General features: G+C 42.0%; 4 protein-coding genes across 5 annotated transcripts; 1 reads left to right on the top strand and 3 right to left on the bottom strand.

Annotated features, from left to right (window-relative positions):
* Positions 1–1,085: 1,085 nt before the first annotated feature.
* Positions 1,086–10,113, bottom strand: phf10 (PHD finger protein 10). 2 transcript variants are annotated; one of them, XM_030092955.1, is made up of 12 exons: positions 9,977–10,113; positions 8,692–8,801; positions 8,253–8,383; positions 7,919–8,002; positions 7,633–7,757; positions 7,382–7,531; positions 7,201–7,310; positions 6,949–7,093; positions 6,636–6,782; positions 2,885–2,993; positions 2,383–2,571; positions 1,086–2,213 (listed from the first exon to the last, which is right to left on the bottom strand). In XM_030092955.1, exons 1-12 carry the CDS (start codon positions 10,046–10,048, stop codon positions 2,119–2,121), a joined length of 1,467 nt encoding a protein of 488 aa, XP_029948815.1. In that variant the 5' UTR covers positions 10,049–10,113; the 3' UTR covers positions 1,086–2,118. The 2 variants fall into 2 exon arrangements, with proteins under 2 accessions (XP_029948815.1, XP_029948823.1); XM_030092963.1 differs by having other exon boundaries at positions 8,692–8,798; positions 9,977–10,095.
* Positions 10,114–10,268: 155 nt separating this feature from the next.
* rab4a (RAB4a, member RAS oncogene family) lies at positions 10,269–16,070 on the top strand. The gene is made up of 8 exons (XM_030092634.1): positions 10,269–10,414; positions 11,521–11,601; positions 11,877–11,991; positions 13,128–13,190; positions 13,280–13,434; positions 13,607–13,702; positions 14,263–14,406; positions 15,065–16,070. Exons 1-7 carry the CDS (start codon positions 10,399–10,401, stop codon positions 14,376–14,378), a joined length of 642 nt encoding a protein of 213 aa, XP_029948494.1. The 5' UTR covers positions 10,269–10,398; the 3' UTR covers positions 14,379–14,406; positions 15,065–16,070.
* A 2,767-nt stretch (positions 16,071–18,837) lies between these two features.
* ccsapb (centriole, cilia and spindle-associated protein b) lies at positions 18,838–21,997 on the bottom strand. Its single transcript, XM_030092620.1, has 5 exons — positions 21,922–21,997; positions 19,699–20,073; positions 19,503–19,613; positions 19,132–19,337; positions 18,838–19,049 (listed from the first exon to the last, which is right to left on the bottom strand). The coding sequence occupies exons 2-5, from the start codon at positions 20,066–20,068 to the stop codon at positions 18,867–18,869; spliced, it is 870 nt and encodes a 289-aa protein (XP_029948480.1). The 5' UTR covers positions 20,069–20,073; positions 21,922–21,997; the 3' UTR covers positions 18,838–18,866.
* Positions 21,998–23,045: 1,048 nt separating this feature from the next.
* On the bottom strand, positions 23,046–26,943 carry acta1b (actin alpha 1, skeletal muscle b). Its single transcript, XM_030118250.1, has 7 exons — positions 26,805–26,943; positions 25,958–26,094; positions 25,093–25,417; positions 24,466–24,627; positions 23,915–24,106; positions 23,621–23,802; positions 23,046–23,502 (listed from the first exon to the last, which is right to left on the bottom strand). The coding sequence occupies exons 2-7, from the start codon at positions 26,084–26,086 to the stop codon at positions 23,359–23,361; spliced, it is 1,134 nt and encodes a 377-aa protein (XP_029974110.1). The 5' UTR covers positions 26,087–26,094; positions 26,805–26,943; the 3' UTR covers positions 23,046–23,358.
* Between the last annotated feature and the right edge of the window lie 193 nt (positions 26,944–27,136).

The raw sequence follows: 27,136 nt of genomic DNA, 5'->3' as shown, positions 1-27,136 counted from the left end.
TCTGTTAAATGAATCTAGCAGTTTTTTAAGATATAAAGGATGCAATCTTCATAATTGTTTTAAAATGTAACATGTCAAAAAAACGTGTACGTTCAATTGATAGTAACAATCCTCAACAGCTGTTAACACAAGCATCATGTTTCATTGCAGCAAACAATGTGATTTTGATCACGAGAATATTTAGTATTGTTTAGCTGTGATTCTGTCATGAGATTTTATATCAACAGAGTGTGTAACAATATGATTTCCTTCAGATAAATGTACCCTCAAACTGCTTTGATTTTCAAATGCATAAAAGTACTACATAAATCTGTGTATTGCAACAATACTTTTTAACTTTGTCATGAACTTGTATTCAAACAAAACCACATTTAAAAAGAAATGAATTTGATTTTTAAAATGTTCTGATGAAAATGATGACCTTTGTGCTGTTGGGGTCAGTTTCAACCCAGTTATAACAGATGATTATAAATCAATAATAATTAATGCCAAAAATATAAACAGTTAGTCAACAGCCCAACACCAGCTCTTAATCTAAGCACTTGAGTTGCTGACTTGCAGAGTTTAAATCTTCCATTTATAGCGTGCAACAATTGTCTTAACCCTAAAAACCCTAATAACCCAAATCACACTAACCCTAGTATTTTGAAAACCAGGGCGATGTTTTAAAAAAAGAAAGGCCCAGGGGGACATTAAAAATCCCCCCAAACCAATCTTTTTATGAATAAGGAACCCTGACAAAGTAGCCAAAAGGTAAAAACTAACTGTATGATAAATTATTGTTTTTAGGGTTTTTTATGGATGATTTAATTTACGGGTCAAAACTTGTTAACACAAGAGATTGTCACAGAAAGTGAACACAAGAGAAAGGTTAGCAGAGAGTTCAGCTCAACAATAACAGCACACAGTATGGAAGGATCTTTCTTTTCAAAAAACCACATTTGAAGTGAAAAACTTTTCAAGACATCAACAACTGTCCCTTTGTAAACGGATGATCAGCCTGTGATCACTAATCACACCTTACAAATTGACAATGCTTAGTTTAATATGACAGCAAAAACACAGGGGATACACGAGTCTTTGAAAGTAGCTTTTATTAGAAAAAAACATGTCAATCTTAAGCAACCATGACATTATTACAGACACAAACTCCTTAAACCACCAGCTTATTGCAGAACAATACAAAATAGACACACTTCCAAAAATGACAAAAAGCTGATTTCAAGCCTTTAGTCAAATAATCATCAAGCTGATAAATGTCTATTTCAGAGTAATTACAATTCACTGTAATTACAGTGGTTATATCTTGTAAGACAGTAACAGTGATATGATGAGACACTTTTTTTTTTAATTAAGAAGACTTCCTTCCAAACCGGGAAGCTTCTGCAGCCATAAGGCTGACCAGTGTGTCCGTCTGTTTTCCGTTACATAGGATGAGAAGCACCACGTTATTAAATAAGATTGCTCTTTACTAGCCCGTTTCATTAAACACGTTTATTCAAAAAAAGGCAAGTTAAATCACTGAGATAAAAAAAACAAAAAAACATAGAGGAAAGTGATTTACATCATTGAGCTCATGTTAACCTTGTCTGTCTCAGTAGTCGATCAAAAGCACCATTGTTCACACTAAAACATTTCCTGGCAGTTTCACCAGTTTTGAGAAACTTGTACCTTTAGTTGAGAGGTCACAGGTTGTATTTCAGTGAATGTGGATGGACTTGATGGAGAGTCTGACTGTAGTGTCTAGAGCTCAGTCGATCCCTCCTAAATCTGCTGAAGTCAGTGATCTGATGTAGATTCATGTCTGATGTGTCGTCAAGGACAAAGACGAGACGGACAGGCAGAAAGTTATTGTCATTTAGATTATACGGCAGCCTTGTGGTGTCTGCTTCACTGACCAGATTAAGTATGCTCTGGGAGTTAAAGCTGTCAATCCACAAGAGAGACATTTTCATGACTTGTTTTTGATGGGTTGGCCTTTCTTACTTTAAATTCCTTTGTTGTCATATCAACAAAGCAACAATACCGCAATGGTTTATTTTTGTCTACCTTATGAACTTGGTTGAACTGAAAACAAGAGGAATTTGATCAAAATATTACTTTTCTGATGGATTTTGCTCATTTTTGAGCTGACTTTGACTTCTTTGGTGTTTTGGCTCCTTTCTTCTTCGGTGTGTTGAAATCTTTGTCACAAACCTCACAAACCCAAAGGCCTGGGGAGACAGAAAAAACACATCCGTTAACTAAAGCAGGGAATAAACGTCAACACACAACAAAAGCAGATCAAGTGAAAGACTAACTGGTGGAAACATCTTCATATTTTTTCTCTCCACTTCTCGATATTGAAGCTGAAGTGTCTGCAGTGTGCGTCCATCCACCCACCGTTTGGTATGGAGTCCATGCCCACGCAGAATGTGTGGTACCCTCGGTCACACTTGTCACAGAACATCATCTCGTCCTCGTGGTGGGGCTGCTGGCACACCGTGCAGGTCTTACACTCCATGCACTGCCAGCGGTACGTCTGGATCACAGACACCAGCTCCTCGGTCATGTCCAAGCAGGACGGGTGGCCTGCAGCGGGCAGACAGGCAGACGCGTGTACAGAGATACACACCAAAACAAACAGTGGTACTCACTACGTGAACACACACACTATCTGAACTATTTTCAAGAGATACAGCCAACAGATATTTAAAGAGATGGAAACACCAGCAGGTGTTGTTAACTACGATCGATATAAACTCATTACAGCATGAGCGACATTTATATTACCTGAAATCACACAAACTGGACGGTGCAAACACTACGAAACACTGAGAAATGTGCCGACACACAGTGACATGAAGCAGGAAACTGTCCTCGGACATTCAGTGTGTGAACTTACCGCTGTTATCACATTGGGAGCAGTGAATGAGAGCCTCTGGTTTGCCTTTCTTGTTGGCCTCTTTACCCTTCTGGCAAATGCCACATATAGCATTGGGAATGACCTTAGGCTGCAAGGGCAGAATAATGCTATAAAAACCACACACACGGTAATCCTGTAGTCATGGAAACACAGCAGCATACAGTACTTTAATGCTTGGGTGGAAAAACAAAACCAAACACGTCTTATTTTCACTAATGAAGAGAATTTCCCGGTTTTCAGGGGTTCGGCACATAAAGGATATGCTGACTGGTTTGTACACTTGTAACACAACGTTCTCCATATGGTGTCAAAGCAGCTTTTCAATTCAATCTGACAGCTTAAAAGAGGGCAAACACACATTTTGGTGTACATTGTACCAGGAGATTTCAAGACATCTCAGGGTATGAACACAAGGAAGACATATTGTTAACTTGTACATCGACGCGGGGCCATCTGTCAAATGATGGCTTCCATTCAAGGAGAAACATTCATATATTTTCCTGACAACTTGTTTCATGCTTTCTCCCGTTACTGATGTTTGAGTTGTAAACTGTATTTGACAGCCACTTCTAAATGACCGGATTTGTAATCATTCAGTGGTTTGACACAATCATTACTCCGGGCCCCTGTTACTCAAACTTCCATACCACTTCAAAAACTCCTTTAAAAAGTGCATTAATTTGAAGTTTCTTCTGAACTTACAGCTTAGTTCAAAAGATGACAGGAAGGACAGACACAGACAGAGACAGGAAGCTTGAAGGACATTTCAAGCAGGATATCACACACGCAAATTAGGCAAGTTAAAAGTTTAAAATCTTCAGAGACATGCAGATCGAGTGCTGCTGCTAGAGGCTGCAATTTAATTCAAACTCAACTTCATAGCAGCACCTCACTGACCAGTACACGTGTTCCTGAGATGAAATCATGCTGTCATGTTATTCTTAGTGTTTTCTGTTTAGTCTAAATCTGCATGCTGTTTTTTTTTTCAAGATAGAGTGTGATATCTTTCATTGAAATGTCCCTTGACAGGAAGACAGCGGATTACACTAAACAGCCAAAAATGTACAAAACTATGGGTCAGTAAAAGACGGGGTTTGACAATGATGAAAACCTAAGACGGGACACAAAGCAGAGAACAAAACTAAAAGCAAGACAGCAGAAGGAAAGGAAAATAAGAAATTAAAAAAAAAGAATATTGACCCTTGAATTGCTTGTCCACATTTTTAGTGCTTATTTCTCTTAACAATTAATCTAATTCTAGAAGATGGATGGGCGGATCACTTCTCTAAACCTAAGCCTCCACTCAAAAAATTGTGGGTACATCAAGAACTTGCCCAATTCTAACCCTAAGACGAATGGGTGAGGGACGCTCGCACAGGAAAATTATGAAATTACGATAACAAGCAATTCATGAGGTCGAATCTAAAAGGTTGTCTCATAAATTACCTGAGTCAACTGAAAACTGGAATGCTTTATTGCACAGTCTCATAATATTAGCATTCATGTTTTAAAGTTAAGTGTCATCAAAACATTAGCTTTAATTTGGTTGCTGGAACCTTCATGCAGACCAAAGGAAGTGGGAATTTTAGAGGAATGAGCAAACGACTCGTCCACAGCTTGATTCCACAGATGTTACACCAGTGGATCCTATTAAAAAAAACCTCACTTTTACTTTAAAAGATATTTAATAAAGTTTCCCAGTGAATACTGCATGTGTCATGTCTGTCAAAACTGAAGTCTACTCACCTGAACTCTATTATTCAAATTCACTGTTTCACAGACTTTTTGAGAATCAGATGAGCACCACACTGATGAAGCCGACTGAACAGTTAGGATGAGTTAAATTCATGCAATATCATTGTATTCATGTGAACCCTGTAGTTAATTTGATGCTTTAAATCCACAATCTTTTATCTATACACCTAAAGGAAAGCAGCTTTCACTTCTCTAAAGCTAAGATGACATGTTGATGGAGCAATACAATAAATATTCAACATGCAACGCAGGATATTTGCGTGAACCACCCCTTTAGAAGTAGTCAGTCAACAGTCAGGGTAATCCCAGTTTCAATAATATTTAGTTTTTATTGACGAGGTGTTTGTGAAAGAGCAGACTAATCATGAGTCCACCTTGAACCAGCACAGGTCCTGTAGATGGCAGCCAGACCAGAGCGAAGTAACGTTAATCAGCTAGCAGCCTGCGGCAGAGGCTGGACAATTTGCCGTCACAAATGGCGTCATTTCATTCATTCTGCAGTTTATCAGTATTTTATGAAAATAGGAAAGGAAAGGAAAGATCTACCACTGAACACAGTACCTGCATGACTCGACTCTACACTTCCGCGTTAACATTTACTTAAGCCAATTTATCAGGAGTCACAAATTTATAAAACACATTTGAGTCTCTGTTACTGTCAGGGAGTTATTACATCTACACCATTCTGGAAACCACATTCCCGATGAAGAGCACATGGATGTCATTTTATTCTGGCTATAAGCATGCTATGCCGTGTCTGTATGCAAAATAATCTGAAGAGCTAAAGTGACGTTAAAGTAAATCAGATGTAAACACACTGAAACTTGTAACCAGACATCATGAGAGGACCACCGTGTCCACACCACAAAGCTGAGCTGAGTCTAACTGGACACACCCAGGGGGCGCTGCACCACCGGCAAGGCCACACATTGAGCTGGTGGAAATGCTCCTCTGCAGGATTAATCAATTGAAAAATAGTTAAGAATTAAAAAGGTGGACAATGGGCTTAATAGAGTTAATAGTGCTTGAAATCCCAAAACTTCCTTTCAACGTCAACAATGTAGATATTTCAGTGCTGGCTGTGAGAAAGGAGCAAGCTCCAACCGAGCGATTCCAGCTCAGCTCATCCACAGTGTGAACAAGGTCAACGAGTCCTTTTCTGTCCAAGATGACATTATAGAGGCAGGTAATGTTCATGTCAAACTGCGATCTGATATTTATCCACATTAACAGAAAATTACACGGTGTATCAACAGAGCATGTTATTTTCCAAATACACACTTAAAACATCGGGGTTAAGTGTCAAGACTTCAGATATAAATGTTAAAATTCTTAACATCAACTACTTTTCAGTTAAAAGGAACCACAGACTGTATGTGGCTTATATTTTCTATATCAGCGTAACAAAACGTATTTTCTTTTTAAAAATCAAAAAAGGAAAACTAGCAGCCAAAACATCCACTTACTTGTCTTGGAAGTTGTTATTTTTTTGTTTTTGACAAGCGAGGACAGACAAGAGGTATACTGAAGACAATCCAAAGAAAAAGCTTTTAAAGTTTAAGTTTGTCTTCACCAAAAAAAAAAAAACGAAACAAAAAGTGAAAGTGCAGAGAACAAGAAACAAGAGAACTGTTCCTTCGAAATGTTCTTATTGCTCACAGTCTGGTACAAAGTGGCAAAAAGCCGTGTGGCAATCAAAAAACTGAAAACAGGACCCAAAGTGTGTGTTTTGTGTGTGTGTGTGTGTGTGTGTGTGTGTGTGTGTGTGTGTGTGTGTGTGTGTGTGTGTGTGTATCATTTTGTCCCGGGCTGAAAAGATGACAAACTGTAGAAGCCGGAGAACAAAGTGAAGAAAGCTAAGGAGGGGTTGCGGGATGGATGGAGTAAGGGAGTGGTAGTAGTAGAAAGAGGAGGAGGGGGTAGAAAAGTGCTGCTGCTGTTGTTGGAGAAGAGTTCAGGTGGTTTTGTCCTCTACCTTGTACCCGGGGGTGGCTTTGTGAGAGGCAGAATGGCGCTGGTTGCCATCTTTGCCTTGCGTTGATGTCCTGTCTTTGGCCTTGGACTTGTTTCCCCCTCCGCCCTCCTGGCTCTCCACGTCCGACGTATTGCCCGAAGAACTGTCCTGTGGAGTAACGGGGGAAACAAAAGGTAAAACAAGCTTATAAGAGAATAGATTTTCTTTACAAATGTGCATGGATTAGACCAGTTGAACTGCAAAATTTTGGTGACAGATCACATTCCAACAGAGCATGCATGTCCGTGCAGCTGTGCACCGCTCATTGTCTTACAGATGAGTTCTTCTTCTTTTCTTCTTTTCCGTCCTCCGCATCATCAGAGTCGGGCTCTGAGTCGAGTGCAGGCAACTCTGGATCCAGCGGAGGCTCAAACAGAGCCGTGTTCAGCGGCAAGTACCGCAGCTCATTGGGAGAGTACCTGTCGATTAGATCTCAGTGATAGACACTCAAACGATTGTGTTTCAATACACTATGCTTCACTGTAATAAGAGGGTTTTAAGTCAAACCTTTGAGTTTAAAATGTACCTCTTATAGTAGTCCTGAAACTGTCCTGGGATGAGAGCCACAGGGTAGGGCCCTGTCCTGGTGAGCTCTGGAGCCAGCACCTTGAATCTGCCTTGAGGGACCTGGATAATCTGGGAGAACAAAAACAATGTAAGCCAACAGGCTGTGAACTCCATCATGAGTCATTCCACTTTGGACTTACATGTGTCTGAAGGTCAAAGTACGCTCTCCTCTCTTCCATTCGCTCTCTGTTAAAATTGCTGTTGAACTCCGCAGCTTTCTTTGCTGCTTTTTTTATGTACTCGGGAACCTTGCTGGCTTCCACCTTCTGAGGGTTCTGCTGCTGCATTTGCTGTGAAAGAACCAGAGATATCAAGTGAACACAGCAGCTATGCTTAAAGAACCACCAGCTCCCATTTCTGCTGGATCACTTCTCGTGGTTTGTGTACACACCGAGTACTCTTTAGCTATTCTCTGTCGCTCCCTCTCCTGCAGTATGACTGAATACTCTGAGTGTTTGGTGGGATACTCCTTTATCATTAGATCAATCACCTCGTCGCTCCTCAGAGCTGTCAGACCTGGAGATACACAAAATACACAATCAACGATTTACGCCGAGCTGAAGGAGGCGGCAGGCAACCGTAACAGCAAATGTTTGGACACTAAAAGCATAATCATAAGACGACACACAGTTTATGTGTGAGTTATAATGTATTTGTGTTTTGAGTTTGGTAGCTACCCAGAGTGCACTGAGTCTCCGTGATGACGTTCTGTTCACGAAGATAGAGCTTCTCTTTATGGGACAGGTCTCTCCTCTCCATATCTACACACAAGAAATAGCATCAACACACGCCTGTAGTTACAGCAACGTTAGTGATGTCTTATGACAACATTACAGCATGGAAGCATGACAATATCACTACAGAGATACTCTGGCTCTCAACACCATACTTATAATTTAACTCTTTCATTATTGGTCTAAATCTTATCCAGTCGGAAATTTACAATAACTTTTACAAAAAAATAGAGTCTAGCACTTAAATATTGCAATGACTCTTTACAAAACCTCTTACCAGGATACTTCCTCTTAAATGATGTGACTCCCAGATACTCGCTGACTTGCTCCTGCAGCATGTAATACTCTCCTGTGTCATCGGCCGGCCATTTGTACTCTGTCAGGTTTTCTGCTGGGAAATAGGTTGGACTGGGAGTGGAAGGGCAGGTGAGGGATAGAAGGGGTCGAGGATTTGAAACCATCACATGTCACCCAAACAATGAGAAACATTGTCCAAAAAGGTTCATTGGTCTTCCAAGTTATAATCCAAAACAATGAGAAACAAATGAGACAAATGACAAATGAGAAACATTATAGAACATTATGAGAGACTGTGTCAATTCTGCATTTACCAACCAAACAAAGTCAATGTGAAGCTACAAAAAAAAATTACAATGTAAATGTTTGGAAAAAGCATCTCAACAGCCAGTTTTGATTCAAGTATCAATCCTGCTTACCCCAGCTCCTGACTGGAGGTGTCGCAGCTTCGGGAGCTGTCTCCTGAACCCATCCTTCTTCTTTTTGGAGGTTGGCTGCCATCATTGGACTCTTCTTCAGTTACATCCTCCTGAAAAATTAAAAATCTGTTTTAACCTATATCGGATAATATAATTTTTACCAGAGCAGTTTAAGTTTAGATACTAAACTCCAATTGAAAAATATCTGATAATGTCAGTGTCATTCCCCTGACGATTCCTCCATTGCTTAAGCATGTAAAGAACAATCACAAAAATACTCAAGTGCTATGAAGAATTGATAATTATATTGTTATGCAGTTTATTCCATAAAACAACTTTCTTTCTCCAACACACACTTGTGACATTTCAGGTGCAAGGATGCTTTTTACTGATGCAGACCGTGCCTCAGTTTTTCATATGACAACATAAAAGCTATGAAGGATTAAGTGACTGTTGAAAGTTCGGAAAGATAGGCATAACAAATAAAAAATTGATTTATTACACTGGTATTTCCACTGTTATTACCTGAACCCTAGAGGAGCCCCAAATGAGAATAAGCATCCCACAGAAAAACAAGGATACACACACATAAATTAGTGATTCGTCTTATCGGATGTAGCTTCATTCTGTGGAGATGTGCCTTTAAAAATGACAGTGGAACTGAAAATCTTATAAATATTTAAATAAAATTAGCACTGTTTCCAGAAGATTAGATCTGCATGTACAGTAACTCCTCAATATTGATCAATTGAGAACTTCAGTTACAACTAGGACTGTAATTGGGTTGTTAGTACAACCTGTCATTCAGAGAGAGAGAGAGAGAGAGAGAGAGAGAGAGAGAGAGAGAGAGAGAGAGAGAGAGAGAGAGAGAGAGAGAGAGAGAGAGAGAGAGAGAGAGAGAGAGAGAGAGAGAGAATGGATGTCAAAACCAAAACAAACAAGAGTTTAGTGTCTGTGGTGGAGTCAGGCAGTTACAAACAGGTGAAAACATACTCTATCCGCTCAATTTAAGAACGCCTTTGGCATGATATATACTTAAGCTTAATAAGGCACAAAGAAAAGCGGAAAGGCCACTATCCAACAACAGATCAACAGTAACCATCGACGTAAATCGATCATTAGGGGCAGTTGGAAACAAAGGAGTGGGGCTACTGTGGCTAACAGCTATCATTCATCAGCGGAGGAGGCGGTCGCCTGTTAGCCGCTAGCTGAGCTTGGTAACGAGCACAGCGCGGCAACATAAAAATTAATTTACACCTTTGTGCAGGAACAATATATATATCACCTTTAAAGAATGTGCTCCAGGCGTAGCTGGGTTGCTGTCACACGGTGGTCTGATAGGGAGCACAGCAGCCATATTTCAATAAATACTGCAGCTATGCTAGCTAGCTGACTAGCAGAGGCGTCTTTTCTTCTTCTCTACTAATCTCTGTGACGGTCCGTGAACATTGTTAACGCAAGAGCGACACCTACTGGACTCTGCCCCATCCGCAGGCATAGCACATTCCAAATGGTACGTAGCAGTCCAACAGCGCCCCCAGCGGCTCCCTGCTGATATAGCAGGCTCGTACGGAAAGTCGGAAGGGAAAATCATCTGGGATCCGCGGAAATCATCAACGGGACTATTTTGCATCACTTAGCTAGCTCTCCATCTGTCAACTTCTTCCGTTCCCGTCCTGTTTGCTGTCACAAACCGCCTCTTCGGCCATGTCGGAGTCGTACGGTAAGCAGGCTGTAGAGTGTCCGCTGAGGGCGTGCTGTGGGCGGCCTGGGAGCGGGCGGATGAGGCAGGTGTGCCCCGGAGCTTTTTCTCTCACGGTAAACAGATAGCTGACGGGCTAACCGAGCCTCGGGCTCCTGCCGCCGCCGCCGCCGCCGGCCTCCAAAGTGCCGTGTCAGTGCCTGGAAACCCCCCCTTCATAGTCCATTGTGCTCCTGGACTCGGCGTGTCCGGTCTGTCCAGGGTTCCAGAGCGCCCTGGAGGGGGAGGCTGGCTCCGTGATGCGGGGCTGCAGAGGGATGGGGAGCTGTGGAGCACAGCCACAGCCAGACACAGCTCCTGTTTCCCCTCGGAATGTTCACGATTTCACTCTTGTTACTGCTCAGGTTCACCACCGTCCACATGTGAAGTTATTGGCCGGACTTACCCACTTTAGTTAATGCAGTAGTTTTCTCTTTTTTTATTTTAATGATCTGGTCAATACGAATTACACTTCTTTTAGATGTTTAGTATTATGGAATAATGTCTTGGTTGTTTCGGCTTGTTTGGGGACCATTCAGCTCACAGCTGTGTCCATACAGCAATAAATACTGATTTTAATCTTGTGGTTATGAGTTGAGCTTTGTTTAATATTGTCAGGGGTGTTTTTGTGACTTTCTCCACATTATCATGGATCTCAGCAGAGCTGTTTCATATATTTTATGACATTTTGTAATCCCAAATGTCATATTTATGTGGTTATCTGGGAGCTGAGCAGTCCTATCAACCTGTGTGCCTCCCCAGTTATCTTTGCTATGATGGAAAGAAACAGATAAATACTGTCTGAAATGTATATCGTAATATCTACATTATGGTTTTCCTCTTTGCCACAATTATTTGAAGCAAATAAAAATAGAATCCTACATAATCAGAAATATTTTCCTCACAGGTTAGCTTTATTTTTAATTTGTGCTATAATACCAAGCAAGAAATAGTAGAAATAAAATGTATGAATTTCACTTGTTAATTTTAATTTACCCACACAGTGTTTTGTGTTTGGCTGTTGTCTAAGTTGTCTCATGATAATAACTCAGCTGATCTTCTCTGTCATTTTTGTGTTTGTTCTGCAGATTTCCTCTTTAAATTTCTGGTGATTGGGAATGCCGGAACAGGCAAATCCTGTTTGCTTCATCAGTTCATTGAGAAGAGATGTAAGTAAGAAAGATACAACCATGAGGTTCAGCTAATGGTGTGTTTTACACCTTGCATGGGAGCCATCACCATAGCTGTGTGTGTGACAGATATAAGAAAGTCAGTTGAGACTGTTGAAGCAATGAAATACAGCCAATCAGATTGTCTTTGATTATTTCTAGAGAACCATCACTGCTAATTGAAATTCACATTAATAATTACTCCCATTGAAAAGAATAACCCAGTGTGAACACTGTCTCCATTTATTAATTCCATGTCTTATTTCACTTTGCAGTTAAGGATGAATCCAACCACACCATCGGAGTGGAGTTCGGCTCTAAGATTATCAGTGTGGTAAACAAAATGGTCAAACTACAAATTTGGGACACCGCAGGACAAGAAAGATTCAGGTAGAAAAACAAAACAAAACAAAACATAATCGCATCGCCTCTCCTTACCACTGACGTGTTCAGGGCTTTACACACACGTTTCATTTCAGTTTTGCAACATCTGCATAGTTAAAAGTGATTCACCACTATGACAGCACCGGGGAGGAACAAGCAACAATTTGTCTCAGTGACTTAAGTTGTTGGAGGCAAATCAGAGACCTTTTTTTTTTCCAACCTGGGACTCTTCATATGTGAAAGTTTTTTTCTGAGTCCTAAATGAAATGCTCACGGTGACACAGTCATTGTTTGGTGGATGTACCGAGGCACACACAGCTGTGGAGAGGATGTTAAAATGAGCGAAGCTGAAGCAAAACGGAATCTTTTCTCCCGCAGCAGATGTTTTCACAGTAATTAATTTGCTGCATTGCACCGCAGTGATTGATGTAAGTGAGACGTCGTTAATTTAAGTCGTCCCACTTTCTGCTTTGGGAGCTGTGACAGAAAATAAGATGAGGACTTTTCTGAATCCAAACTTTGCTCAAGATTTAGGTGGTTATGCATTTGCAGATGCATGCACAGACATGCTTCAAGCGACTGATAAAAATACATGAATGGGTGAAAAAAAACAGTAATATAACAATGGGTAATCGTGTAATACCTGCCAGTAAGAAAATAATTAAATCATTTGTCAGTGCTTTAAAGCCTGTAATCATTACAGGCTTTAAAGCACTGACAAATGATTGTAAATAATATTGACAGTTATTACATGATTGGCCATTTTTTTGTTGTTACAGTGGGTACAAGCAACAGGCAGAAGTGAGGGGGGCAGGGGGAAGTTTTGAGTAGAAATCATGATTAAAAAGAATATATGGAACATAAAATTCTAAATAATTGGATTAAAACACATTAATGAAACTGAATTTATTGGTAGTGTAATTAGAGAAATTGAAAAATGAAATAATCTCTTTAGCTCCCGCATTCAGTCGTTTGCGTCATGTCAACACAATTGTGTCTCTTTCTGTAATTTTTTTTCCGTCACCTTTTCGATAAGGCTCTCAAGTGTGTCGAGAAGGATTAGTCGTGTAAATCTGACAAATATATTTAGTGAAAACATAAAGTGAGCTGTAAGTGTAATACATGCTGCCTTCTGGTTTCAGATCTGTGACCAGGAGTTACTACAGGGGAGCAGCTGGAGCCCTGCTGGTCTATGATATCACCAGGTCTGGAACGCGATCTCTCTTTCTTTAGACTCTTTCTTTAATGTAGTTTTTTTTAACACTTTTTTGTTTTCTTTCTTGCTGTGCTGCAGTCGGGAGACGTACAACGCCCTTACCACATGGCTGAGTGATGCCAGGATGCTGGCCAGTCAGAACATCGTCATCATCCTGTGTGGGAACAAGAAGGACCTGGACGCCGACAGAGAGGTCACGTTTCTGGAGGCGTCACGCTTCGCTCAAGAGAATGGTGCGGCCGGCACTCCGTGTATAATAAAAAAAATCTCTTGGAGCCGGCTTATTAGGCAGTTATTTCAGTTTTGTTTTGTGCGTAGTGGCCATGCCGCTCTTTGCAAACTGATCAGAATAACCAAAAAAGAATGAAGTGACACTCGTCAATGTATGCCGTGTGTGTTCGTCAGAGCTGATGTTCCTGGAGACCAGCGCGCTAACGGGGGAGAATGTTGAAGAGGCCTTCGTCCAGTGTGCTCGGAAAATCCTCAACAAGATCGAGTCAGGTAGGAGTTGTAACCCCCGACTCTAAATCCTCTCTTGTCCTAACAAGATGAGCCAGAAGGCCTCGGATCGGCTGCAGTGCTGAAGTCAGAAACAAAATCATATTTTTATCACAGGCACAGATCACTCAGCCTTCACTGTTCAGACTTGACCTTTGTTTTAGAGAGAGATCATCTGCTGTCGGAGAAACTGCAGGATAAAGAAACGTACACAATATAATCAGTTTGTTTTCAACATTAATCTGTCCTGCCTGGAGGTGTTTACTGTGAAAAGCCTTTCCGTAAAGACCTGCTGCTGGTTGACCTGCTACACTCACAGTCACTAACATTTCCAATCAATTTATTCGTAACGTGTTATAATACATTAATAACAATTTTGAACTATAAAACTAGTTTATTTTTGATCCTTCTAAAAACAACATTGTCTAAAAGGAAAGCAGAAAAGAAAGGCAAAGGGTCGTCCTCCTACACGCTGTGAATCTCAGCTGTTTTCCAGTCAGAATAATTCACAGTGGACCATCAGAAGTCAGTGGAGGTGTGTGTGTGTGTTCATGTTTTTCCAGGGGAGCTGGATCCAGAGAGGATGGGCTCAGGGATTCAGTACGGCGACGCGGCCTTGCGACAGCTCCGCTCTCCTCGCCGTGCCCAGCCACAGGGAGCCCAGGAGTGCGGCTGCTAGTGGACACGTCGTCTTTTACCGCTCACAGGTCAGGAGACGACGTAGCTCGGTTTCTAAGACCTGGCGGAGTGGCGCGCTCTCACATCTCACGGTGCTGATGAGCCGAGCAGAGCGACTTTATATTCTGCTCTTGTCTGCCTTCCCCTGCATGTCACTCATCTCGTGATTTAAAAGGCTCTTGTCTGACTTCGGATTCGGAGTAGGGGGGATTTGAGGACTTCTTTGATTTATCAAAACAAAACATGACAGAATGACAGATTGCATGAGTGAGATGCGTGCATTATGATTATCTGTGAGCGGACCGCTGCCAGGAATAAATAATTCTGTCTGTCTGTGGCTCTTTGCTCTGTCACAATGTGCTCCGCCTGAAAACATGAATATTCAGATACACACAGATGCGTGTATGTTGCTTTTGGGTGGCACTTGTGTGTGTGCGTGTGTGTATTTTCAGGTTGTTCTTCTCCTTTGCACATACTGCTGTGTGACTGTAGATGAAATCTTATTATCAGTAATGAGATTTCACACACAGGCTTTTTCCTTTTTAACCTTGAAATGATTAAATTTCAGTGACATTCAGGTCAAAAATCAATGCCCTGAAGGCCTCACTGCGAGTCTCGTGCGTCTTTAGAGCAGTCAAAAGCTTTTATTTTACTTGGCGTGTGTGTGTGTGTGCGCGCCTCTGACAGGTTTCTAAAGACGAGGAGAAGATCAGCCATGGAGGACCCATCTCCGTTGGGTTTTAGGTTGCTATGCTGGAGACTCCTTCCTGACCTTTGACCCTTGCACGGACCCTTCAGTACCTTTGCTGTCATGGCTGCAGCTCCTGAGAGCCACGCCCCCCGCTTACAGAAGCCCGAGACCTCGGAGGTAACCAGAGGCCGCCCACCCTCCACCTGTCTGCCCTCCTACTGGACCAAACTCTCCCCGTAGCCGCGATCGGAGCCTCTTCACTCCTGCCGACCCTCGTCTGGTCACCACAGAATTCTGTTCCTTCCAGATTCCAGACTACTTGTATTGCTAATTTTGAGGAGCCTTGTTTGTCTCTTTTTGTCTGTGAATAACCAGAGACTACGCAATTAGAAGTGTCTCCTGGATGAAGCCTAAAACTTTTTTCCCCTCCTCATATCCACCTTGAAATCAAAACTGAAGTTCCATATATATTTACTCTGTTTTCCAACACTAAACCTTCTCTCTCTGTGATACCTGTCTGCATCCACCTGCTCTCTGATTGGCTATGAGCGTCGTTCTCATTTATCTCATACGCAGTGTTCAATCAGCTGACCGCATCCCCGTACTCCTGATCCACATCCTCCTCCTGTCCCCCGAGCAACGTAGCCACCAGTCCACACACCGTCACGCTCCCTTGGCTTTTGCCCTCTAACCCAGCCTTTCTTGCACTGTTTACATCCTCCTTTTCTCCTCCTGCAGCCTCACACACTGTACAGTGTTTCTGTATATAGAGCGACGCATGTTATCTCCAACAAAATATCAGAGTATTTCATTATGAAGAGATGTTACATGTATATTGAAGAAGATATCATATTCAGCAGCATTTCCATGGTCAATTTGTATTATGTCAAGCTACAGTGCACTAGCAGCTTGTAAGCAGAATGGATGGACAGCGCTGTTTGAAGTGATCATGTGTATTTATAAATGGCACAAAATGACGTGTATTTAAATATCGGCATGAATTAGAATGTGCCGTTTTGACAGCGTCCACCGAGAGGAACTTACAGAGAAAGCTTAAGTTATTTTGAGAAGTCACTGGGATTTGATGAGCTGGTTCCGCCTGTGGATTCAGTTTCAGCATTCACCTCTGGTGTAAACGGCAGTGGAACACCTGACCGGCTGTGGTCAGCTGTGGGTTGATATTAACTGAATGCATTTGAACTTCTAGCAGTTGTGGCCCGTGTGTTATTTTTATCTCCCGTTTTGGAAACACGAAGTGCTTGTCAAAAAAAACCTTGTGTGTTTTTCCTGGCTTTAACCGCTTCGACGATTCATGTATGCTTTTTTTTTTTTTTTGCCACATCTTAATCCCTCACAGATTCCATATCAGAATATTTTACTGTCTCATATCTGGTGGTGGCTTTTTGGCTGCTTGACATCAGGTTGTTTTATGTGTGTATCATCAGATCCTGTAGCCATATTTGAATATGTCTGTTTTGTCTTGGCATTCTGAATATCATAGATTTTTAATTTATTGTGTATGATAAAAGCTTATGTTTTTAAAATAAAAGATACTTCCAGTTAGGCTTGGTTTTACTTTATTTTTTATTCAAGATGTCTCTTTCTACGTTACTGAGATCAGAATGTGCAATGAACTTGTTTGGTCACTAAAGGAAAACCAGAACGAAAACCACTTTGAAATGGTTTGTTGTCAACGCTTAATGAAAGTTTCAGCCAAGCTCATGAAAATCATTTGGTAAAAACAGATGCAAGTGTGATTTATTAAAAGCTTTGCAGCACACAACTTCAGCCCACATACTGTTCTCTAAATTATTTCCTATGTACACAGCTTACATGTAATCAAAAATGTACACTTTCTTAAACGTTAAGTTCTGTAGTTACAAATTAATGTCAATCTCCAAAATCAGACTGCACAGAGAATTTCAGTATGTCTGATACCTTTTTTGTTATGTTCCCATTTCTCCTTTACACCTAATTATGTAAAAATATTGGAGCAGTTAGGTTCTTCAAGACAGATCGTATGCTGGTTTGAGGACGTATTTGGGCTTTGTAAACTTTTGCAATATGTTAGCAATTAACTTACGATCACATGAAGAGCAGTTCACACTCATATTGTTTCTTTAAATAGTTACAAAGCATAAAGAGGAATGAGACCAGGTAGTTTGTTCTGAATAACCATCCCAAAATGAAGATAATTTGAGAAATAATTCACTGTGCTCACATAACTCCTTAGGTTGTAAAGAAATCCCACATAAAAAAAAAAAAAATACAACCACACTTTCTCAAATACAGTTTCTTGAAGTATAATATTGCACAGAACTATAATTACACTATAACTTCAGCTTAAAAAAAAAAATACTCCGTATGAAAGCAAATAACGTTATGTAATACTGAACCTAATGCTGAAACAACACGTGAGGAATAAATCAGGCAGATGAGGGGCCTTTACAATTAAAGATTCACATCAGTAATATTAACAGAAGCAAAGAATTAAATGGCTTTTTCAGTTTTTAAATGGCACATAGCTGATTAATATCTTTAATGATCATTCAAAGCTGGATCAGATGTCTCATAGCAAAGATTAGATCTACGAGATGAACAGTTATCAACATATGCTGTAAAAATGTTTCCTAAAGGCAACACATGTTCAAAGTGCTGTTTGATTTGGTCATAAAAAGCAATATGTATCAATCCATTTCCTGCTAGATGTATCTGAGGCATCGTCTCCCCTAACAGTTCTTCATTTGGCTCTGGAGCATATAAAGTTTGGACTTCTGAAAAAAATCTAAAAGTCAAACAGGGATTACTTGTTTACATTTTTCTGATGGTAAATGTTTCACAGCCATTGATTCTGTCAAAAAAAAAAAAAAAAAAAAAAAAAGGCTGACGTAACCATGGAAACAATGGAAATCAACAGTCATCCACTGGCTTTAAAAGTTGTTGTTAGCACCATGTTTAAATATGTTAAAATCAATTTATCTTTACAAAACCATTTTAAGTCACTACCACATCAAAGTGTTCACAACATTAAGAGCAAATGCACCCACCACAACACAGTGAAACCGCCGTGATTTGCAAATCCATCTAGACAGAGTCCAGGCGGATCACTTCATGAACAAGTGAAAACCAGCTCACAACAGATACTATAAAACTACAGAGCCCAGTCATTTCTATATGCCCATCAATACTCAGCACAAATAAGAAAATACCAATCCACATCAAAAAAGCCACTAAAACCTCACAAAAACATTGTCGTTAAGCCACCATTTGAGCTCGAAGTGATGTGATTATATGCATCTGAGAGGGTGTGTGTACGCACTATGTGAAATATTGTTCAATCAGAAGGCTTCATCTGCTCAGGCATGCTGTTGTGTCAGTGCACCGTGGAGTGATATCGCAGTAGAAATATAGACACATCTCAAATCTGCACATTTAAAGGGATATCAATATATGGCTGTGAGCAAATGTAATCAAATATTTTTTGCACTCTTCATGCTCATCTTAGTGTCAGCATGACAAGTGTGTCCATCAATTATACATTTACCACAAAATACCTTTGAAAAGTGTCTTTTACCCTGTGATTTCTTTTCCTGATTGTACTGATTCTGTGAAAACTCTAGTTTAAAAATGTGATACTACAAACATTGAAGAATAAGCCACACAGTGATGTCTGGCTCCTAGGCTTGAATCACCCTGAAACTTGAACGGGGAGGGTCTAAATCCAAGAGCCTTTGTGTCAATCCACAGCATGTTTGGAATGGCTTCCTTATTTCATGCACTGTTCTACATGTGAGTGTCCTATCGGCAGCGAGCAGAGAAGCACCGCATGTACTCAGTAAGCCAAGGGTTGAACTCAGGCTGAGCCACCCTCCTGGTCTTGTTCAAATCTGCAGATTTGGCCCTCCGCCGCTCAGTTCGCTGTGTCTGGATCTGACGTTCCACCTCCCGCCTCGTCCTGGCACGTAGAGCAGATTCATGGATCTACCAGGAGAAGAAACATTAACCTCATATTCCATTGATCTTTCTACAGCTACACAGTAACAGTCATACGGACGAAGAATACCTCCTTGGTTGAAGCTGCAGGACCAACGTTGTGAGTTTTCCTCGCTGCAATGTCTGCATCCTTTTCCCCAGAGCCGTACAGTGCAAAGGGATGTCTGCTGTCTTTACTCTCCTCCCTGGGCTGACGGCTTGTTGCTGGTCTGACCCGTTGAGAGCGCCAGGTTTGTTTTGTGGATTTATTCGGTGGAGGTCCTCTGCTAAGTTTTACTTTAAAAAGGAAAGACCAAAGTCAAAGCCACATCTACACAACAGGGAGAAAAGCCTTTCGGGGTGATTGGCAAAGGCAGAAGAGCTCCAAGCATTTAGCTGACCTTTAAGGGTTGACACATAAATGGACAAATCTGTGGGCAGGACTTTCCCACTCTGACTCACCTTGGTCTCTGTTAAGCGATGTCGTCTGTTTGCTGCTTCTGCTGTTGACTCTCTGTTCCTCTCTCTCCTCCTGCAGCACTTTAGTCTCACTGGCACCCTCAAGCTGTGAGCCTGAGGATTGAACATCACATTGTACAGTCACACAGCAAGCACAAACCCCAGTATGAGCTCCAAGTTTTACATAATTTATAGTTACCGTGCACTGCAGACACGTTTTCCTCCTCTTCATTCGGAATGGAAAGTCTTTGCACTGCTCCCAAGGTTCTGGCTTGCTGTTCTTGCGATCTGTCCATCCTCACCTGCTCACACTCCTCCAGCTCAGCCTCTGCTCTGACTCCGTCAGCGTCAGTCTGGACTTGGTTCCTGTTGGGAGCAGAACACGGACTTCTTCCTCCGGAGTCTGAGTCACTATCAGAGCCGCTCCAGAACCAGGGGTTGTGTGTGTGCTCCAGCAGCCTGCGAGTCATTCTGTACTTCAGCATCTCCTCGTAGCATTTGTTGTAAGTCTCCCATTTTGGATCTTTGAACTTTTTCATATATTCTGAGCGGATCCTCTTAGTCACCATCTTATCTGTTAGGAAACCACAAAAGAAGGGCTATAAGAGTTTTTATTAGCCAATTTGGTCATTTTTCTATAGTAATGAAATATTTCTAATATTTAAAATAACAATTTTATTAACACAGAAGAAAACATTGTCGATAACCATAATTTGACACTGAAGACAAACAAAGAAAGAAAAAAAGCTGAATTTTGTTTTTCTCACATCTCAGCAACAGTTTCACTGGTGATTTACAAAACATGGAAGGAAAAAGCAGCTGAATTGGATCAACTGGATTTGATTATACAGCTTGAAAGACATGAGCTTTGACTGGTTAACTTCATGAGTTTATGCCGTTCCCTTGATTTGATTTAAAAGGCTGGTTGGATAAGAGACATTGAGGAATAAAACTACTGTGGCATTGGTAAAAACACATTCAATTACAAGTAAATGTTTGTTTCTTAAAACAAAAAAAAATCAAGTAAAAATACCAAACTACAAACTAACTTCTTTGTCAACCAAAGGCAATGACAATCATTAAAAAAAAAAAAAGTACTTGTATATGAAATCACAAGGTGGGAATTTGTTTTACTGGCAAATATAGATCATGAATGGAGACACCCACTGCTGCTACCCGCTCAAACCCTGGTTCTTCTGCAGAGATTCCTATGAAGGTTATGTTGGAAATATTACTATATTAATAAAAAGCATTAATGATCCCCGTTAATAGAATTAAGAAGTCTGGATTTCAGCTAATTTCCAACTTTAATTTACGTTGTTTCATTTCCACGGAGTCCTGCTCCCAGTGGGATAGACTTCGCATATAAGATTAAAACACTACCAGAAGTCAATATTTCTTTCTCGTATAATCTTTTGCCTCTAAATAGTGAGTTTCTCACAATCAGTACCATAAAAATTCTGGAATCAAAACTCAAAATCAACTTTCACAACGACTTCTGGGTAAGTGTATTGATGCAGTTAATTCAACTTGAAGGTTTGCTAAACTCTGTCAGATACATACTTGATTTAGGGTCGAGTAAGCCACATGTCCGAGAAAGCTTTTTAAATCCCCGGTGGTAAATAAAGCTGCGGTGCTCTGGTGGTAGCTGCCCTATCTGCGAGTCGCCGCCAGACATTTAAACCTGAATGAGTTGGCAGTTAAACCAATGGCAGTGCAGCTGGATAAAACCCGCCTACCTGCTGCCACACGGCCGGCTCACCTCCCGGGAGGAGTAGAGAAGATAAATATGGTGTTTGTTGAAGAAGGGAAGAATGCTACATCTACATTATAACCGCACAGCTTTGTTTGAGAGGAAAATAAATCTCCCGTCCCACACAGAATCTAACAACCGTTACAGGAAGAAGACGCTTGGACGTGGTGACGTCATTGCTAGGCCGTCCTCTGATTGGCTCCAGTAACGTGAACGTATATCCAAATAAAAGCTCAGCTGCAGCCACTATGTTCGTATAAATAAATCCACAATCACCCCTCGTCAGCCCATAAAACACTCTTACTGATGGAATAAGGCGGTCATGCATCCCAGTGCATTAAAACGTGCGTGTGTATTCGTTTGAACGGAATCAAACATATCGCCATTGCGCCGTAACACTTGAAATGCGTCATCTATTTATTTAGTTTTCGCCTGCCCTACTCGCCGAATTACATATCCCCGCGAGAAATGTGTTGGCTTCATGTGAGGCTGCCCTATTAATCACAGATACGGAGCACGTATGATCGCCTGTCACCGCTTGCAGAAATACCACAGCCTGCATAAATTCTCCCTGACAATCCGCCGACTCCCTTCAGCGACAGGGTCCGACTGGACGGGACCTATTCTGCGCTGCGAGGGTCTAAATTGGTGTACAGTGAATATACTTACACCGGGGTCGGATTTCGCGGACGCGGAGCAGAACAGATGGCGTTCGCGACGCTGCTGCTGTAATCACACGGGCTGCGACGTCTCTGCTGCTAAGCTCCGCCCGCTTCAAGACGCTTTTAAAAAGCCCAACACACCCGCAACAGGTGGCCCGACCTGGGATGTGGGGAATGCGCTCAGAGCGCCTGTGAGACATCTGCGTTTTAATGATAAAAAAAAAAAAACCCTCAAACATATTGGTTTTAATTGTCCAGTTGTGGGTATAATTTCTGTTTGGGAAGGTTTATTTTATTATTCTACCTTTGATTAATTATTGTGTGCCTGCTCTGTGTTTTTAACTTCCACCCCGTCAACCTGCTGTGGTTCTATTTATATGAGGAGGGGTCTGCAGCAGGGATAGTCCACCCTCAGTTTGGTCTTGTCTAAAGATGGTCCGGGGGTCGTGTAAACGGGTGATGACCGTGGAAGCCAAGGCAGCTCGGGGGTATTCGGCTGGAGGTGTCAGGTGTCTGATGCCGCTGAGCCGCTCGCTGCTGCTGCCTCTGCGCATTCCTGACAAGTCAAACTCCGACTGTCCAGGCTTGAAGGCGTCACCTGTCAGCTTCCAGTACCTTTATTTTACCCCGTACACCCCCTGACCACCACACACGCTCCCTTCCTCCTCTCCCCTAAAGAGAGGTCTGCTTTTGGCACTTGTGGTCTGGAAGACAGTAAAGCCCTCTAGGGTTGCAGAGTGCGTGGGTTCGTGTGACATCACTCTGGGTAAGTAAGTCCATGATCGGTGTGTGGCTGCACTTCCACCGCCTCATGTGGTGAAGAAAAAAATAATTCCCCAAGGATTAATAAAGGAGGGCCGCTTTTAGTTGAATTCCCCACCATGGCTGGGATGATCTGAACTTTCCCTGAACTCGATCACTTTGGATATGTGTGTTTTGTTGTTGTTGTGTTGCAGTCCTTGGAAAATTAGCCGTTTTGTCATTTTTGCTTCATTTAGAGGTATTCATGCAAAGTTCTTCAAAGTTTCTATTGAAATTTTTCCCAAAAATGGATGTTTTCAATCATCTTCCAGAAAACTGTCCCTAAGAGAAACAAGGCCAGGGGCAAAAATACCAAATAATGGACTTTAATAAATTATCAATATGTATATACACTTACATTCACATGTGTTGGGCAACATGTTGTTCTTATTTTTTTATTAAAGTTTTTTTTTGGTGGATGCATGGTTCAGTGGTGTTTTTTCACAGCCTTTCTCCGTGCAAACACAGACAACATACAACTTAAAAAATATGCAGATTTTAAGATGATAAAAAAATGCATATGTCAACAGCGCAGGCAGACAGTCCATTGACAGTAGTGTGTTGCTGTGCCGCAGAGGTTGTTCCTCCTCCTTGTTTGATCTCCAGATAGCTGGTGGTGAAGTTGATGGAGAAGATGGAGGATTTAGAAGCACTTCCTGTGGACAATGCTGGGGCCAGCCTCGTCGTACTCCTGCTTGGAGATCCACATCTGCTGGAAGGTGGACAGGGAAGCCAGGATAGAGCCGCCGATCCAGACGGAGTACTTCCTCTCGGGAGGAGCGATGATCTGGAAGAGGAGGAGAATGTATGAGTAAAGTAGAATCATGTGCGTAATTTTATATAAATTTTTTGCATTAAATATTTTCGTTAAGTTTAATGCTTTTGAATATATCATATGTAAGTACCTTGATCTTCATGGTGCTGGGGGCCAGAGCAGTGATCTCCTTCTGCATACGGTCAGCGATACCAGGGTACATGGTGGTACCACCGGAGAGCACATTGTTGGCGTACAGATCCTTACGGATGTCAATGTCGCACTTCATGATGCTGTTGTAGGCAGTCTCATGAATGCCAGCAGACTCCATTCCTGGTCAGGTGAGATGGACAAGTGTCAAGAGAGCGCTACTCAGAGTAGAGGGAAAAAAACCCCATCTGTTTCTGTTAAATTGGGGAGGAAAAAAATATAAAATCTGAATTACCGATGAAGGAAGGCTGGAAGAGAGTCTCGGGGCAACGGAACCTCTCGTTACCGATGGTGATGACCTGACCGTCGGGAAGCTCGTAGCTCTTCTCCAGGGAGGAGGAGGAGGCAGCGGTGGCCATCTCGTTCTCGAAGTCCAGAGCCACATAGCACAGCTTCTCCTTGATGTCGCGCACGATCTCACGCTCAGCTGTGGGGGCACAAGTTTGGAGGATTTTCATTCAAAGTGCTAAATATACCACATACAGTGTGCGTAAAGAAAACAAAAGTTAACTACAGCGGCATCTATCTGCTTGTCTAATTTTCAATCTGCATGGCACAAACAGCGCGCACCTGTAAGCAGTTAATGAAAGCATTATTATCATAAAATGTTTTTTCTTTGTGCGCGGCTGTTACGTCTGTGCAAATATTTATTACTGTTGATTGATTCCACTTAAGGTGCTATGTTTTTCCCTAAATTTTATTAATCAATAAATAAAACTAAAAACATTTTTTTTTATTATACTCCGCCTTATAACTGCTCAAAGTTATGTCAGTGATGTTGCTCACCAGTGGTCACGAAGGAGTAGCCACGCTCAGTCAGGATCTTCATCAGGTAGTCGGTCAGATCGCGACCAGCCAAGTCCAGACGCATGATGGCATGGGGCAGGGCGTAACCCTCATAGACTGGGACGTTGTGGGTCACACCATCACCAGCATCCAGCACAATACCTGAGAAGAGGCATGGAAGAAAGTCAGCAAAGTCCAGGCTACAGGTAACATAGATATTCCAGATTTGTGCGCGAATGATGGTTTTAAGTGGATAATTGACGGTGAATGACACGCAGCTATCAACAAAAATCTGTCATCAAAAGACTGCTGTGCGCAAAGGTCGTGCGTAAAAGGAATAAATGATGGGGTAGTCCCTCTGATAGATTTTTAAAAATAATATGTGATATAATTTTCTTGTGATTATGTCTTTTAGATCTTTCATTACAATTGCAGTACAGCAATAGTCAACCAAACACAAATTTACTATGCGTAAAAGTTGTGCGTAAAATGAATCAAGTCATGGTGTCAAATTTGCAGCTTAGCTCATAGTTTGTGTGGGAGTTCTAAGGTATTTTTATCTTTGTTTGTGTTCAGGAAGCGGTGTCGGTGTCATGTGTGTCAGGTGTTATTTGTTGTAAGTCTCACCAGTGGTACGACCGGAGGCGTACAGGGACAGGACAGCCTGGATGGCCACATACATGGCGGGGACGTTGAAGGTCTCAAACATGATCTGGGTCATCTTCTCTCTGTTGGCCTTGGGGTTCAGGGGGGCCTCAGTGAGCAGGGTGGGGTGCTCCTCGGGGGCAACTCTCAGCTCATTGTAGAAGGTGTGATGCCAGATCTTCTCCATGTCGTCCCAGTTTGTGATGATGCCGTGCTCAATGGGGTACTTCAGAGTCAGGATACCTCTCTTGCTCTGAGCCTCATCGCCGACGTAGGAGTCCTTCTGACCCATACCGACCATGACACCCTGAAGGGGGAATAAGAGAGAGGAAAGCCAAGGTTAGCCGGGGACGTCAGAAAACCCATACAGAAATATGACGTTTTTTTCTTCTGATCGGATTAAAGTCTTTTGACTGACATAGTGACCATTGCGTAAATGTGCCAAATAACATGACAGACAAATAACGGTCACAGAATAACCGCAGTTGATAAATTGACTCTTTACCGGTGACTAATTTAGTCCCAAATATGCAATAGGCACATTGATAAAGGTATGAGGTGTCAAATTCAATACATCATATGTCGCTGATCAAATTTAAAAGTTGCTTGAAACATCTATTTTTCAATAATATAAAATAAAAGATCAGTCCAATATTTTCCAGCGGGCATCACTGTCAAAGCAGTGCGATGACATTTCTAATATAGTTTTTAAATTTCTTCAAATACTCGTAAAATCCTATGGTTTAATAATAAATCCATAAGTGTCATGAGTTTGAAATGATTACTGCCCTCATTAGGCGTCTGAGTCTAAACTATCAGCTGTTTTCTTTTTTTCTTCGTTGTTTACCTGGTGGCGGGGACGGCCGACGATGGAGGGGAACACGGCCCTGGGGGCATCGTCTCCGGCGAAGCCAGCCTTCACCAGGCCGGAGCCGTTGTCGCACACAAGGGCGGTAGTCTCATCGTCGTCACACATGTTGGCTTCTGTCAGAGAAGAGGAGAGGAAAGAGTCAATTCTATCCCAATCAGCTCCACATGGCTCCGCATATGGGATGTGAGAGAAATGACACCCAGACCAAGCGCCGGACCCATGGTAATTTCTAAGTTAATATCAAGCTTCCTAACTTTATTCTTAAAAGACTAAAAATAATTGTAACATTTACTGGAGCCTGATCGGGATGGCAAATTATGCTAAACGCATCAGCGGCACCGATGCCAGGCCATTACGCGTGATCGATGCAGATTTAAAACGCTCCAAAATTTAATAAAAAAAAGATCATTTCATAAATGTAACATCTTAATTTCCGATCAAAATTACAAACATTCGATAAACCTTACAGATAATGGATAATTTGATCGAACTTTAGATCTTAAACTTAAAAACTTCCACAAGTTTTGAACAAAAATCAAGATTCTTAAACAAACGATTAAAAAATACATTTCTTAAATTTAAAAAAAAGGGATTCTATCGAAGTAAACTATTCAGCCTTTTAATAGGTTTGATTTTTCGGGATCAGAGCCTTCATTCCGCCAGCAATCTCCCGGGCCTCAGTAGAGCTGCCCGGGCTGTCTGTCCCGGCCTCGCATCATCATCCTGCGGTCTCCCCTATCGTTAGAGGCTCCAGTGGATCTTTGCTTCAGGCCTAGTCTGGGGTTCCAACCTGGATGAGTGGCAGGTCCTTGCAGGATCTTACCTTAGGAGAGTGTCTGCGGCTCGGAGAGAACGACCCAACCAGTGCTGCTGCTGAACCAGCTACGGTCCTCGGTGCCGAGCGTCCACCTTTTATACCCCAGCTCCACCATTCACAAACCTCAGCACTGGCCCCCATCCCGGCCCTCTGCCATATTAGGATACTGACAGGCCGAGGCTGAGGAATTGGGGAGGGGGTGCGGCGGGGAGGCGCGCCTCGCGGAGGGGAAGGAGGCCGCTCCATTCATCGGGCTGCAGGAGGGGATCAGAAGTGATGCTGCGCGGCCCCGACCGGCAGAGAGCGCGCGCCATATATGGAACTGTCCCTTCGACCTC

Source organism: Salarias fasciatus, chromosome 1, assembly GCF_902148845.1.
Source record: "Salarias fasciatus chromosome 1, fSalaFa1.1, whole genome shotgun sequence".
Taxonomy (NCBI): domain Eukaryota; kingdom Metazoa; phylum Chordata; class Actinopteri; order Blenniiformes; family Blenniidae; genus Salarias; species Salarias fasciatus.
The sequence above is the reverse complement of the archived record's forward strand: the minus strand, read 5'-3'. Positions and strand labels throughout refer to the sequence as shown.

Coding starts and splice junctions, on each gene's coding strand:
- phf10 (XM_030092955.1), bottom strand. CDS start 10,048: ATGGCTGCTGTGCTCCCTATCAGACCACCGTGTGACAGCAACCCAGCT. Junction 8,802..9,976: donor CTGGAGCACATTCTTTAAAG/GTGATATATATA, acceptor TTAATTTTTCAG/GAGGATGTAACTGAAGAAGA. Junction 8,384..8,691: donor ACCTCCAGTCAGGAGCTGGG/GTAAGCAGGATT, acceptor TTCCACTCCCAG/TCCAACCTATTTCCCAGCAG.
- rab4a (XM_030092634.1), top strand. Junction 13,191..13,279: donor CTGGTCTATGATATCACCAG/GTCTGGAACGCG, acceptor GCTGTGCTGCAG/TCGGGAGACGTACAACGCCC. Junction 13,435..13,606: donor ACGCTTCGCTCAAGAGAATG/GTGCGGCCGGCA, acceptor TGTGTTCGTCAG/AGCTGATGTTCCTGGAGACC.
- ccsapb (XM_030092620.1), bottom strand. CDS start 20,068: ATGGTGACTAAGAGGATCCGCTCAGAATATATGAAAAAGTTCAAAGAT. Junction 19,614..19,698: donor AAACGTGTCTGCAGTGCACG/GTAACTATAAAT, acceptor TTCAATCCTCAG/GCTCACAGCTTGAGGGTGCC. Junction 19,338..19,502: donor ATCGCTTAACAGAGACCAAG/GTGAGTCAGAGT, acceptor TCCTTTTTAAAG/TAAAACTTAGCAGAGGACCT.
- acta1b (XM_030118250.1), bottom strand. CDS start 26,086: ATGTGTGACGACGATGAGACTACCGCCCTTGTGTGCGACAACGGCTCC. Junction 24,107..24,465: donor CTACTCCTTCGTGACCACTG/GTGAGCAACATC, acceptor GTGCCCCCACAG/CTGAGCGTGAGATCGTGCGC. Junction 23,803..23,914: donor CTTCCAGCCTTCCTTCATCG/GTAATTCAGATT, acceptor TCACCTGACCAG/GAATGGAGTCTGCTGGCATT.